At 38.2% G+C, this 13,956-nt stretch overlaps 1 protein-coding gene across 1 annotated transcript in view; it reads right to left on the bottom strand.

Annotated features, from left to right (window-relative positions):
* Positions 1-1,639: 1,639 nt before the first annotated feature.
* The window catches only part of LOC100542113 (latent-transforming growth factor beta-binding protein 1), a 63,135-nt gene continuing 50,818 nt past the window's right edge, over positions 1,640-13,956 (bottom strand). Inside the window, exons 21-22 of the mRNA XM_010706882.3 lie at positions 11,686-11,856; positions 1,640-1,830 (exon numbers count right to left, since the gene is read on the bottom strand). Of these exons, the coding sequence (XP_010705184.1) occupies positions 1,640-1,830; positions 11,686-11,856 (362 nt within the window). The remainder of the gene's footprint in view (positions 1,831-11,685; positions 11,857-13,956) is intronic.

Raw genomic sequence — 13,956 nt, forward strand, 5'->3', positions numbered from 1 at the left:
TTTTTGGTAAATGGCATGCTTTGTCTATTTTTTTTTAAGGCTAAATCAATGTTTTCTCAGTTGCACATTTTATTTTAATATTTGAGTATATCGACTTTTGTGTAAACAAAAGTAAGCAGCGGTAGTGCAGTCTGAGACAAAAGTTCTTTACAATAGTATTCTAGAAAAGTGAGGTGTGTTTATGGGGGAAAATACTTAAATTCAATTGCCTTAAGGAAAGTAAGAAGAAATCAGATACTGCTTTACTATTGCAGGTTTGGTTAATAACTCTTTGGCTGGTAATTCAGCAATCAGTGCCAGTACAAATACTTGTAATCTACCCATCGTTCCATGTCATAATTCTCAATGGTGAGTAGCCAAAGGCTCCCTGTTTCATTATGAATTTATGTATAAAGAGGGATATGTATTTAAAAAAAAAACTGACATTTTTTGCACATATTTTCTGCAAGACTGAATTGCTCCTCTTAGTTCTGCATAAGTTTTTCAACCAGCTTTCAATTCACTGAGCTGTTTGTAACAGGACTGCAGATGGCAGCCCATCACATCAAAAGGCCTTCTAAGGAAAAAGGCTGGAGCGTGTGAGACTGTTGGCCTACCAGCATAATGAATATATAGCACAGAAGTGGAGGTGAAATGGGGGCTGGAATGGAACAGAGTATAATACATCTCCCCATCTGTCCCATAATGTATGATTAGTGGAATGAACACACAAACCATCGATGGGTTTATGTAAAACCTGGTTACCTATTCACTGTTACAGCAGTTGTAACCAATTTGCAAAGCCACCTTGCAATATAAATTTCTCTCCCTTTCCTGCTGCTTGTTCTCCTGTCTTTTTCTATACATTTCATCCTGTCTTAGTTCTTGAGTCTCTATTTTCTCTACTTCTGCCTTGCTCTTTCTACTCTGTCCTTTCTATACTATCCTCTGTGTATATCCTCCAACTTTGGCTATACATACCACTTTTCTGTGATGAAAATGTTGGACCTACACCAAGTGGCTGATTTTGAAGAATATACTGAGGTCTGTAAGGATTTATTTCCCTCAGGCCATAACAGGAAGCTGGGCCAGATCCATCAACAGCCTGGACATTCCTGAAGGACATCTGAGATGTTGTACACAATCCCTCACACCCCGCCTGCAGCCCATTCCAGCCTGAAGGTTGTGTGCATGCATGCTCTCTGATCATCCTTTCTGTAGTTTCACTGCAGAGAGAGAACAGCTTGCATGCTCTCCCCATTTCTTCATATGAATTGTGCTGGAAAATCATGAAATACTGGCATGGAGATATTTCTTTTCTTTTTCCCTTTTTGTTTTTTTCGTGTGTGTGTGTCTCTTTTCAACTAAATGTACTCCAAAGAACTCTGTCCCAAGCTCCAGTGGAAAATTAATTTGTGAGAAAGAAAGCTGGCGCTCCTCTCTACCTTCAGCTGTAAATCTGTTGGTAAATATAAATTTAGTACATTTGGCACAGAATGCTCTACTGTATTAAAAACTAAAATTGCACTCCGAGCCCAACTGGACTCTTATACAACACTGGCTCTTGAACCAGAACACCTGACTGAAAGCTAATGTCATAGGAATAACTAAAAAATAAATAGGACACATTACTCAGAAGCAAACAGAAGAATAAAGCCAGCTACGGGGAAATAGTCCAAGTTACAACCCTCCTTTCAAGCATTTTACATAACAGAAAAACTTGCTTACGGTCTTCAACGAAGTATGGATTAGTTTCTGGAGTGTAGTGCTCCTCAAAGTCAACCAAAGCATCTTGTCCATATGGCCTTCGAGATCCTGGAACAGGAATGTTGCACAGCTGGGCATAATCCTCTGAGGAGAGAAAGAAAAGAGGATATAAAACTAATCACACTTGTAACACAGTCTGCGTTGCATTAGCCGCAGTGTATTGTGGCTCATATTAGCTGGAAATGAACTTATCTTCCTAGAAACACCATAAATCTGCAATTCGCACAAAGCATTGTCTCTTCGAGAAGAATGTCATTAAAATGTAACGAGCCAAATACAGACTATTAAGTCATAATAGGGATAACACCAGGGATAGATTTCAGTCAGTAACTGCACCAGAAGTTATGGGTCATGTTCTTCTGGTCTGCTCTTGCCTTGAGCAGAGGGATGCTGTGTGTCCCACTGCCAGCACACCCCTGATCAGAACTAGCTATGCTTACGCTCTTTGCTGGTTTAATAAAGGCTCTCCCACCCCTTGTCTGCTAGCAGAAGACATCCCAAAGGAAGCAAAAGAAGCTGTATTTCTGGCAGTGCCAGCCAACCTGCAGAAATCACAGAGTAAAAACCCTTCCAAAATAGCATGCGCTCCTTTGCAAACCATTCTTCAAACCACAGGCTTAATTGTTAGTGGTGTTCTAGGTCTGCTTGGCTGCAAACCTGACAGGGTGAGGGGAAATGTATGGGAGAAATAGCTACACTGAAATTCTGCCTTTTGAGTGAAAACATACCGAAGCAGCTCTTCATTTTAGGTGTCAGAGTCCATGTCTGAAATGCTGGTGTACAGAGCTTGAGTTTTTTTTTTTTTTTTTTTTGATTTATTGTGTTCCCTCAGTTTGTCTCCAGTATTTTTAGTAAATGGTAATTTATTTGAGACTGGAAACTCTGTTAAAATCCAGTAATCCAGGTGCTCCTTTGCGCTTGCTACAGACTATTTAGCATCTGTTTCTGTGAAGATTGCCTGGTGTTCTGAGAATCAGGCAGAGTAAGGACGGGAATGAAAACCACCAAAAAGAGAGAGAGGAAAAAAAGCCCTAAGTAGATACAAAATCCAAGAATTGCACATGGTTACAGAGCCAGAAACCTCATGCTGTGTTGAACTGTCCCAGACAGCAAATAGTCGGATATATCCAGACTGCCTCCAGACAGCTCAGAGGACAGCCCCTTTTGCTGCTCAGCATTGTCTTTTGGTTTTCCTAGGTACTGTCATCTCCTTCACATGGGATGGCTTCACACCATACCAAAAAGAATAAGGTGCTCAAAAATCTGCTTGAATTCTGTCACCAGCAACTCGGCTCTTGTGAATTACTGAGTGCAGAGCTTGTCATTGCGTTTCGTAAAACTGCCACTGGGTTCCAGCCCAAGTCTGCAGAATGCAACTTAGAAATCCTTCTAAACCTCACCACCTTCTGCTCCAAGTGCAAGGGTTTTGTCCGTTCTGCTCCTTTATATTATATTTAGACACAGTAATCTGTATATCTGAACAATCCCCTCCTCCTCACTCAGGTGAAAAAGGACACTGCCCAAGAGAGATAGCCCATGGCACTCAAACAAATCAGCCAGCATAAAAAAAAACCTCAGTATATAATGTTACCTACATACCTTAATGCGCAGCTTCCCACTGAGTTACTGTGATAACAAACAGTTCTTACAGTTGTTACCAGAAACACCTTATTTTTTCCTTCCCCCTCATTTTACTTCAAAGTACAGAAACAGCTGGGTTGTCATCTCAGACTGACTCTTCCATTCTTTTGTGCTGAACTACTTATTCATGCCCAAGAGTTTTGATAGATAAACGGATGGAAGCTGTGCAGATGTATAAAAGCACAACTCCAAGTTGGCTTTTCTGATTACCCTCTACTTGTTTTGTTCTTAGTAACTTCAGCAGTAGAAACAATGGTTTTCTTCAGAGGTAAGCAGTCAGAACATCTGAAAATCTATAGTGCTAGAGATCTCATGGATGTAACTTCAAGATTGTGCAAGATTATTTTGTCTTGCATAGTTGTCCATGGAATATTGTTTATTATCTAAATAAAAATAAAGGAACGTTGACAAGAGAAGTTTGTTTCCTGCCATACTGATCCTTTGCCGGTCACGTTGTGAAATGTCTGCATTTTTAGTTCTCATTATAACTAAATTAGCGGCAGCAAAATGATGAATAGTTGTTTTAGAGCTTACTGTAAGATTTGCCTTTGTTACAATGAGTTTTAACTGTATCAATGTCTTCTACAAGGCTATATTTACAACTGTAATACTCTGTTAAACTCTTGGAGTCCACATCATGCTTAATTAACCATTTGTAATAGCAGTCTGATCCTTAATAGTTCATACATTACCTGTATATACAGTTCTAGTACAGAAGCTTGCAAAGCATTTAAGTAGTCTTAACTTTACAATGTATACATCTATACTACCTATATAGAATGTACACGCTTGTTTTGATACATACTGTGATGACTTCAGAATTACCTATAATAACCTTTGTATACTGTATGCTATTTTTAATTGTCCAAGTAATTGTTGATTCAGCTACTAGATAAACCCAAGGAGAGCAACAGCAAGCCACCTAAGAAATCATAAGCAGAAATTCAGGACCAATAACCAAATGCACCATGTAGTTGTACTTGCTTTTCTCCCTAGGGAAGGAAAGGGTGGGCAGAGAGGAAAGTACAGATTGGAAGGCCCTTAGGAGGAACATGCTATGGAAAATCTTGAGAACTGGCGTTTTGAATCAAAGTCAGTCAGAGACTTGGATGCCTTTAGATTCCCTCTCTGGATGATAGAACAAGTTACTGCAAGACAGATGTGTATGTATAATTGTTGTTGTTTTAAACTTTTCCCCTTGCTATGCTACGTTCCTACAGTTCCAATTAAAAATATATTTTAGGTCACCGCACTGCGCTGGTCACAATTTCCCAGGGAAGCAAATTTAAACAAAGTGCTATAAGATACTCTGGTGAAGACATTGAATAGTGCACAGAAAGCTGCAGCAAGTGTACAAATGAGTGAACAGCATGATGCTGCCCTGGGGAGATGGCCGGAGGAGGATGACATCATGAAGGCAGGAGGGAGACAGAGAACAAGGAGGAATCTGTAACAACCTCTGAATTACAAAAACATTTTAGCTGTCATAGAAATTAATTCCCGCTTTCAAAATAGTCTTTCATATAAAATGATGAAAAAAGTGTTTTCTATAATCACAGTCAGTACTAGAACTTTTTTCACATGGATTCATTTTCTCTGCTAGCTCATCTTCTGGCTGCGATCAGCAATAATAATACGACTACAGTTACAGGGGAAAAGGGCAGCACTTTTAATAGGAGTTAATCTGTGTTGCCTCATAACTTTCTGTGTTTTTCTCACAACATTCATATGAAGCATTGAGACAGCTTATTGTGTAATAAGAGCTATTATATATATATATATATTATATTGTGTAAGGAGAGCTATTATAAAAGGAAGCTGATTTATGCTTCCAAAATCATACAGGACATTTTCTAAGGCAGATGCATGCACATAAAACAAATACATTATGGGATTACAGCTAGATGCTCATGCATACTGGCACAGATGTTAGCCATAATTGGTGGTGAAAGTTAGGCTGACAAGACCACAGAACATAAAAGGGATGGATTGACCGCTTTGAGATTCTTGTTAGCACAAGTGCAGCTGCACATATAATTTGCATAAAGTTGTAACTGCACAAGCCTGTGCGGGCCTTTCTTGCACCTGGAGTCATAGAAATACTAAACTCTCTAATCAGAAAGAACATTCCCTATTTCATGCATCTAAGACAAAATACTATATTAAAAAAGCGTTTCTTGACATAACCGTGATTGAACCACAGCCAGTCCTCCCTCCTGCCTATAAAGCAAGCTTTATTTCTCTTCCAGCTTCTTAGAACTGTCATCATTGCACAAACTAAAAAGCAGCCGAGGCTATCAGCACCATGGCAGTCCCTTCATGTTATTTAAAAATGCAACAGATCGACTATGGAAGACATTACTGGAGGGAAGGACAAAGCCAACAAAACATGTATTACATGTAATGAATGTACTTTCCCAATCAGCTTCTGGACATCAGTCTGAATAGGCTGAGTTTCTGCTGTCTCAGGAGATCGCATCACTTGTGAGCTAAAGCTGAAAATATTTCTGTAGTACCTTTAGACTGTGCTGTTTGACAATTTAGATAATTTTATCAACATCTTTCACAAACAGATGCTGAGGTTTGTGGTAGACTGCATTCATATATACGCTACAACTCTTGGTACTCAAGAAAACATAAAAGGTACTAGGACTTTTCATGACATAACATGTCTTTGCATGAAGAAATTCTAAATGAAATTGCTGAGGAAAACTCACAGTGGCTATAAAGCTCTGGTTAAAATTGAAGGAAGTACCAACCTCATGATATTAAAATCTTCCTTGTGTTCCTCATCTGAGGCTGCTCATGTTTCCTAAAACAAGCTTTTCTCCTATTGCTTGTGGTAGATTGTTAAAAGTCAGAGTATTTCTGCCACAGCTTTGCAGATGGCCTTCTGACTTCTTGCTGATTTACACATATGCATGGAATATGAGGTTCCATGAGTAAAACCCTTCCAAAGTTATTCTGCTACACTTCAGAAAAAAAACATTGAAAATCATTGACAGAAATGAAAGCAGCCAAAAATCTGCACAATGGAGCATAAGACTTTAAATATTCAAGACCCAATCACCACTATTTTCTGTGCCCCAAAGGTAATTCATTTGTCCAGGATCCATACCAGAAAGGAAGTAGGCAGAATGCCATCCTAAATGGAAAGATGAACAATGATCTCCAGAAATCAATCCAGTGTCTCTCTGCTGCTTTACCATCTTGATGGTAAAGATGGAAACTCTTCATTTATACACATCGGTTTCCCTTGTACTTCAAGATCTTCATGAGTGACACTAGCCAGAACTCAGAGGGAACAACATGTTCTCATAATATGGAAGCTCAGCCCAGAACTAACTCAGAATGTTTACAAAGGATACACAAAGTTCCTTGCCACAAAAATGCAATCCAAATAACCTGTTCTGCCAGAAGCCATGAAGTTCAACCATCATATGTAGGCATCTCCATGGTCTGCACCTCAGTTAGTCATCCAGTGCTCCTTCTTAGTCCACTGAAAGACATAACTACTTTTAGGACACCATCTCATTCTGAAGTAGATGTCTAGAATAGGTCAGACAAATCTAACCGTCACGGTGCTTATTTCTTTTTCCTGGTGGAATGAGAAGGACTGAAACACATGCAGGTTTTCTGTATAAAAAGCATAAAATTGGCCAAGAGGAATCCTACATTCTCCTACATAACACTCCAGATGACTCACATTAGCCCTTAGTAGTTCTCTCAGTAGTCTGGGCTTTGCCTATACTACAGTGGAGATAAAGAGAAACTTTAAGTGCAGCACAAGTCTTCAGCAGTTCTTGATAACACAAAATACAGAATCAGAGAATTGTATGATGATTTGACTTGGAAGGGATCTTAAAACCAACTAGTTCCAGCCTCCCTGCCATGGACATAGGCACTTCCTATTAGGAAAGTATAAACTCCTGTAACATCTAGTGACTGGAGTTTTCATTGCTATTTCTGTAGATCTTCTGAAACAAAATGGTTCCAGTTAAAATGCTTACTCACAAACTATCGGAGTAAAATGCTGAAAAAGTGTAAGTTTAAACAGGTAATCAGGCTGAAAAATGGAACAGTAGTATTCTCTACAGTTGCACGAATGTCCTAATGACATTATCTTAGTAGTCAGATCACCAAGTTATATATGCTATATATTTTGCTATAGATGCAGCAATGTATCCTTATCCTCAGCAAATAGTTATTAAAATGTCTGTAAGAAATGCAGAGCCCCAGTCCTACCACCTTTTTCCATATCAGAACTTGGGAGCTACCTACATACAGGAAGAGAAGACATCCCCTTTAACAGGCTGGCATATCTTTAGTCCAGGGGCACTAACTCCACCTTCCTAGCATCCTAAGCTGCTTACTGAAGCAAAGGAGGTACTGCACTGCAAAAAACAAAGTCCTAGGCAGGTTTCTGAAAAACATTTTACAAATATAAAAACAGAGAGTCTCCTTAAATTAAACACTGACCCTGACACACTTCCTTACTCAACATTTTCTAACTTCTATCTCCTCCCTTCAAACTTAATGTACCATGAAACAACACACCTTACCTAACATTCATTTACATCCCATAAGGGTCTCACAGGAGCTTCTGGAGTCTCAGCAGATTTTTAATGCGGGTGTTACATGTTCAGGTTAGCATGAGATGTCTATGGCTTACTTCTGGATTCCAGATTTTTTTCAGTCTTGTCCTATTTCTCCATTTTTTGGCAGGGACACTTTGACCCAGCTGTTAAACCCATTGGAGTCTGTCCTGATGCCAATTACTAGAGCATGCACTCCATATGGAAATTGTTGGGTCTTCACAACACTAACAGTAAATTGAGTGAAGAAGCAGAACATCTGAAGGCAGGTTGGCTGACAGGTTTTTTAAAGAAAGAGTGCTTTACTTTTGTTATCTAAAACAAAAATATCCACTTTCGCAAACTTTATCAATCTGTCAATTATTAGAGATTGCAAATGATATTTAAAACTTCAAATGGGTTTTTAAGAAACTCAAAGGTTTCTTGACAACAATAACTGAAAGTTCTTTGGGCAAGTACAGCTTAAGATTGCAGTAATTCCAGGAAAAGAACCAAAACTTAAATTTTCAAAACTTTTCAACTTTGGTATTGGGTGCGAACAGTGAAAGTCTTTTTCTGTAATATAATGGTATCATAAGATTGTCATGTTAGAAGCTGTGTGATTGGAATCAAACTGTCCTTGCTTCCTTCTTTTAATGACAAGAAGGCCTACCCTGCAAAATTGTTAATGCAAATAAGATGCACTCAATCACATCACTATATTTGATGTTTGCACTATTTTTGTTGGGAATTTGAATTAGCATTTTTAGTTAATTCCTTGGTGGTGCCTTCAAAATACTTACTAGCCTTACCTCTGGTAATACATTGCTGGCTCAGTTGCAATACTTAAACTATTGCTAGTTCTTTTTGTCTCAGTCTCCAAATACGTAGCATCATTTTCAGGGATAATTGCTTGATCAAGCACCAGAAGGTAGGAGAATCAGTATCAGTAGTTTTCAAGAATGTGAGCAACTACATAAATTCCATGCTGATGAATGGATGGATTTCTTTTTCATTTATGTGGATCAACTCTTTATCTCCCCTCTGCTTCTATGCTGGATCTTATTCATACAGGACATTTAAATCTTGTAATGAAAAATTCAAGTGCTTTCAGAAAAGGCTGGGACACAATATGCATTTGTTTTAGAAGGTGCTTAGCATTTTATCACTCGTAGCTGTAGCCTTGTATTTCCTTCTAACTGCAACATCTAGATCCTCGGGTATAAGATAATTAAAATAATTATGATATTTATGTCCTTAACTGTAAATCTTAAATATCTTATATAGGCAGAGTATGGATAACGTAAGAAAGAACCTCAGATCAGCAAATGATCTAGTTATCTAATCCATTTCAAGGTGAAAGTCTTTCAGTGGTAATGTATCTCCATATCTTCTTTTTCTTGTGTCACAAATTTTCAGAACGCCCCTAACTTGGAAAATAAGCAAACACCTTCAGTAGTAAATTTGGCCAACACAATACACAGCTATTTAAAAATGGAGAAATTCCAGGTTCCCCAGCCAGGACCTGAACCTGTGACCTGCTGGCCCAGAGGTGTGAAAGCACTCTCTTGAGCCAATGATATCACTTTAAGTGCTACAAACTGAAGACATGTCAAATGAATCATTTATTCAGTTCAGTCAGCTTCAAATTTTTCTTGGTAAATGTTCCTGAAAACAGAGAAAGGTGTCCAGGTTTGTGTGTGTGCATGTGCACATGTGCAAGGACACATGAGCATGTACCACCTACACTAAGGAATGCTGTTTTTTCTGACATACTAAAGATTCAGTATGCTTTTGTTCTTTTTAACTCTCTATATTCCAATCCAACTCTCTATATTCCAATCCAATTTAAGTAGTCTGAAATCAAAGTATGCCTTGTACTTTCACTTAAGGCAGATACTTTGCAATGCTCTTCAGCTTTGAGGAGCATCCAAGTGACTTCTGGCATCTGGTTATCCATCGTGATCCTTCATGTCATTTCTTTAAAGAACTACTCATGTCTTTTCTAGTTAGTTGGGATCTGCATCCCACCGTTGTCACAGGGTTGCTGCTTCAGAATCCTGTGGATTCTGGATGGATTAAAACCGATCTAATTTCAAGTCTAAATATGTTCAAACTGAACTTGTTCCCTCATTGTTTTACATGGATATCATTATTTAAAAGCTAGTGGGACTTCTCTGTGATGTTGATATAGCAGAGAGTCTTAACATTAATAACCCTTACTCTACATTTAAGTTTGGCTTTTTACATCTACCCTTTTAAGATGGGTTTTCCATTCCCTGACCATCGTGGTAATTCTCTGTTCTTTTTCAGATTTACTCTACTTTATTCTGCTCTGTCTTTCCATCTGAGGAGCTCCAGGTCAACACAACAATTCTCACCATGAATTATTGCCTTGTGTTTTTTTTAAATTCCATTTTAATTGTTATTCTAGCCGATGTAGTAATTTCATTTCTGTACATGTCCAGCTAATGTCATGCTGTTTTTCTTCTTCAGTCTCCTGAAGAAGAGTGAGCATTAACCAGTAGTTACTCTGGTCAACACCAAAGTCAGATTTTTTTTTTCAGTTGCTGTACTTCCAAAGCAAACTCAAACACAGAAAGATATATATGAACAGTTCAAGGAACTTGCAAGTGAATTCTAAGAAGATAAAACCCAGGCAGACAAGAACACAGCTCCATTAGTACTTTGATAAGCTTTTCTGTGTACTTTGAACCATGTTTCTGAAAGACACCTTGTAAGAAAGACATCCAAACTAGGCCCTTCAATAGTTTATACGGGAGAAGTTACAGTGATTGCATACAAGTTAGTATGGTACCAGATTCTATAATACCAGGGCTGTTAAAGGTATTGATGTATCACCTCATGTGCTGACATACAACTCTGTTGCTTCCGTGTGTCTCTTCTCCAGTTTTCAGCTCACAGAAAATGTCTGTGTCAATAACAGCATATCTCTACATCTGTTTAGCTTTTATACTCGCCACAAGACATAGTTTCTACTTGAAGTATCTTGGAACAATGTGTAATTTCTAAACACTAAACCAAAATGTAGTAATAAAAAAATATGACCTGTTAGTCAGTTTGTGCTCTAAAACACTCTTTAATATCCCTGGAAATACTTTAGTCCTTACTTGTACTTCATTTCCCTTACCTATCTTAAATTGCTTCTCTAAACATTTCATAATAACCAAGCATGTAACCATATAATAACAACTATTTCTTTGATTTAGTGATTTGAAACCACTATTTAGCAGACCCTTATCAAGCAAACATCTATTCACAGCCAGCCTGGCAGAACGTCACGCTGAAAATATATCTGTATGTGTAATACCTGCAACAAAAATTGGAATCATTTATGTAGCCTGCTGAGAATTAGCATGTGTGTGCACATGAACTGTGTGTATCTTTTCAGAGATAGTTTTTAATTTCTCTTTCAGAGTAAGGAATTCTGCTACTCTTAAGATGCCCTCCTATTTTCACTAGGGTCCTACACTGCCAGTCACTCAGAGATTCACCCAAAAGAAGTGGTTCCAATAAGTGCCAAAAAATAAAAGCAGTACATTTTCAAAATCTGGACTGTAATGACTTCCCCTTATTTAGGGAGAACAATTTCCATTAGCTTTTAAAGGATTACGGGTTTTTGTTCATTACTAGCCCAGGTATAGATGCAAGAGACTAAACATGTCAGAATTTGTTCCAAGAATGGAAACATTCATTTCCTTACCTGATTCTTTCATCGGGCACAAGGCACACTGCATGCCCCAGGCTTCACCATACAAGCAACAGCACTCAGTGTATGTAGTCTGCTTTCCAACCAGAGGTCGACTACAAACAAAATCGTCACTTAGATGCTGCCAGCAAAGATCCTGGTAGACCTCAGTTTCTTCAGTTTGTTCTGATGAAGAAGACAGTATTACATCATATTTGCAGCACTATTATTTAAAAATAGATACTGGCATAATGCAGAGTTTTGTAAATACACACTAGAGATTAACCTAACTTTACTGCTTGTGAATCCACGACAAGACAGGCTTTACTAAACACAAATTCAGGCATTTTTAAATGCTTGGTGACTCATCCCTTGAGATTTTGATTTTTCAATGGCATTATTAGACACAAAATACACAAAAACTAAAATTTCCGAAGGAGATAGCCATTCATTAATGGTAATAATTATTAGTAATTATTAACAGTTAATAATTATTAATAATTAGTTATAGAACTAGAGGGAATGGTCTCAAATTGTGACCAAGGAGATTCAGATTGGTTGTTAGGAAAAACTTCTCTGAAAGAGCGGTCAGACACTGGAACGGGCTGCCTAGGGAGGTGGTGGAGTCACCATCCCTGGAAGTGTTCAGGAAAAATTTAGATGTTGTACTAAGGGACAGGGTTTAATAGGAAATACTGGTGGTAGGTGGACAGTTGGACTACATGATCTTGGAGGAATATTGCTGAATGCTTAGCACTGACTCAACTTTGCTCTCATGGAAGTTTGCATAGATCTAAAAAAAAAAAAAAGCAGTGTTAGGACAGTGGTGAATATTTGGGGAATTACTGGAATGAACCTTTAATAAGGGTTACTTTGCTTTTCTTATATGTCTAGCAATAGCATCAGAAGGAACTGTTACTGTTAAGAGTTGAATGACAATTTTACATGGGCTCAACAGGAGACTGGATAAATTCTTGGAAGAGTCCCATTAACTAAACACTGCATCAGACTAATGAAATCCCATCAGCTGAAAATAGTTAGAGGCTGGGAGAATGTTGGGGTGGGGGATGAGGGGAAGTATTGTTTATCTGCTCTCTTCTGGTCCCTAATAATCCACTTACAGCTATTGTTAGAGACGGAATACTGCTGTGAACTACTGTCACATTCTTATGAACATTAACAAAACATGTATTTTTGTTAGAGCTGGAATATATCAGAGGCGTACTAGTTCTTACAAAACTCTCAGCAGCAACAATTATTTCCTAGTCCTAGCAATCTGAAAACTGTTGATCAGAGAGAAGAACAGAAAACCTAATCTACTTGGAAAGTAAAAACCACAGCACAATTGTTTTGTAAAAACATCTGAAAGGTTTTGATTTTGTTCCAACACAGAACAAAATATAAGAGTTGTCACAAACCAAATCATACAAATATTAACTGCATTTTTACATGCAGCGTAAAAGATGCAGTAGCGCACAGGTAAGTATAAAACAAAAATCTACAGTGTGTTCTGCAAGTGTAAAGATCTAGGTAGATACTCGCTAAGAACTTGCCAGAACATGCAGTGAAGAGCAGCATTGGTTATCTGCAACCAGCTCCAAACTCTGCTGGTACAAAGGAACCAGTGTGCGCTGTCCTCTGCAGCAGGGAGGACAGTGCCAGTAGTGATACAAGGCTTGAGTGCTTTGTGCTGGGTGAAAAGGTCATTGCTGTATTCGCCACAGTTTTGAATGATGGAACACCCTTTTGGGCCCTTTTCTCTTCAAATCCTAGATGAAAGCAAAGAACAATCCTACTTTTTGTTTGTTTAACTCGAGACTGAACCATAGGAATGCTGTTGTTCTTTCACAGTTCCAGGCAAGAGGATGACTACATTGCTCCTCAAAAATACCAGTTCTGTAATTCTGCATGACTAAACCAGGCGCTTGGTCTGTATATCCACATTTCCTTTCACAGAAGCACCTTAGGAAAATTTATTGAGAGTTACAGGGACCAGAGGTCTGGATTATGGTTATGCAATGCCAATACTAATAAAAAACATTGTAATGTTTCTTTAAAAGTTGAGCATGGCATAGACTAAGCTGTACAGACTGAATAAATGCTCTGGATTTCTGAAACATTTCTAAGAATCTCAGAATAGCTGACATCTTTTTCAGAAATCAGTGTCTACTGAAATCAAAAGAACATGAAAAAAAAATTATTTAAATAACGTCACTGCAGCTCACAGCTTGAAAATGCGAGCCTGATGCAACCTCAAATATTAATCAATTGAAAGCACAGATATAA

This window comes from Meleagris gallopavo, chromosome 2 (assembly GCF_000146605.3).
Source record: "Meleagris gallopavo isolate NT-WF06-2002-E0010 breed Aviagen turkey brand Nicholas breeding stock chromosome 2, Turkey_5.1, whole genome shotgun sequence".
NCBI lineage: Eukaryota > Metazoa > Chordata > Aves > Galliformes > Phasianidae > Meleagris > Meleagris gallopavo.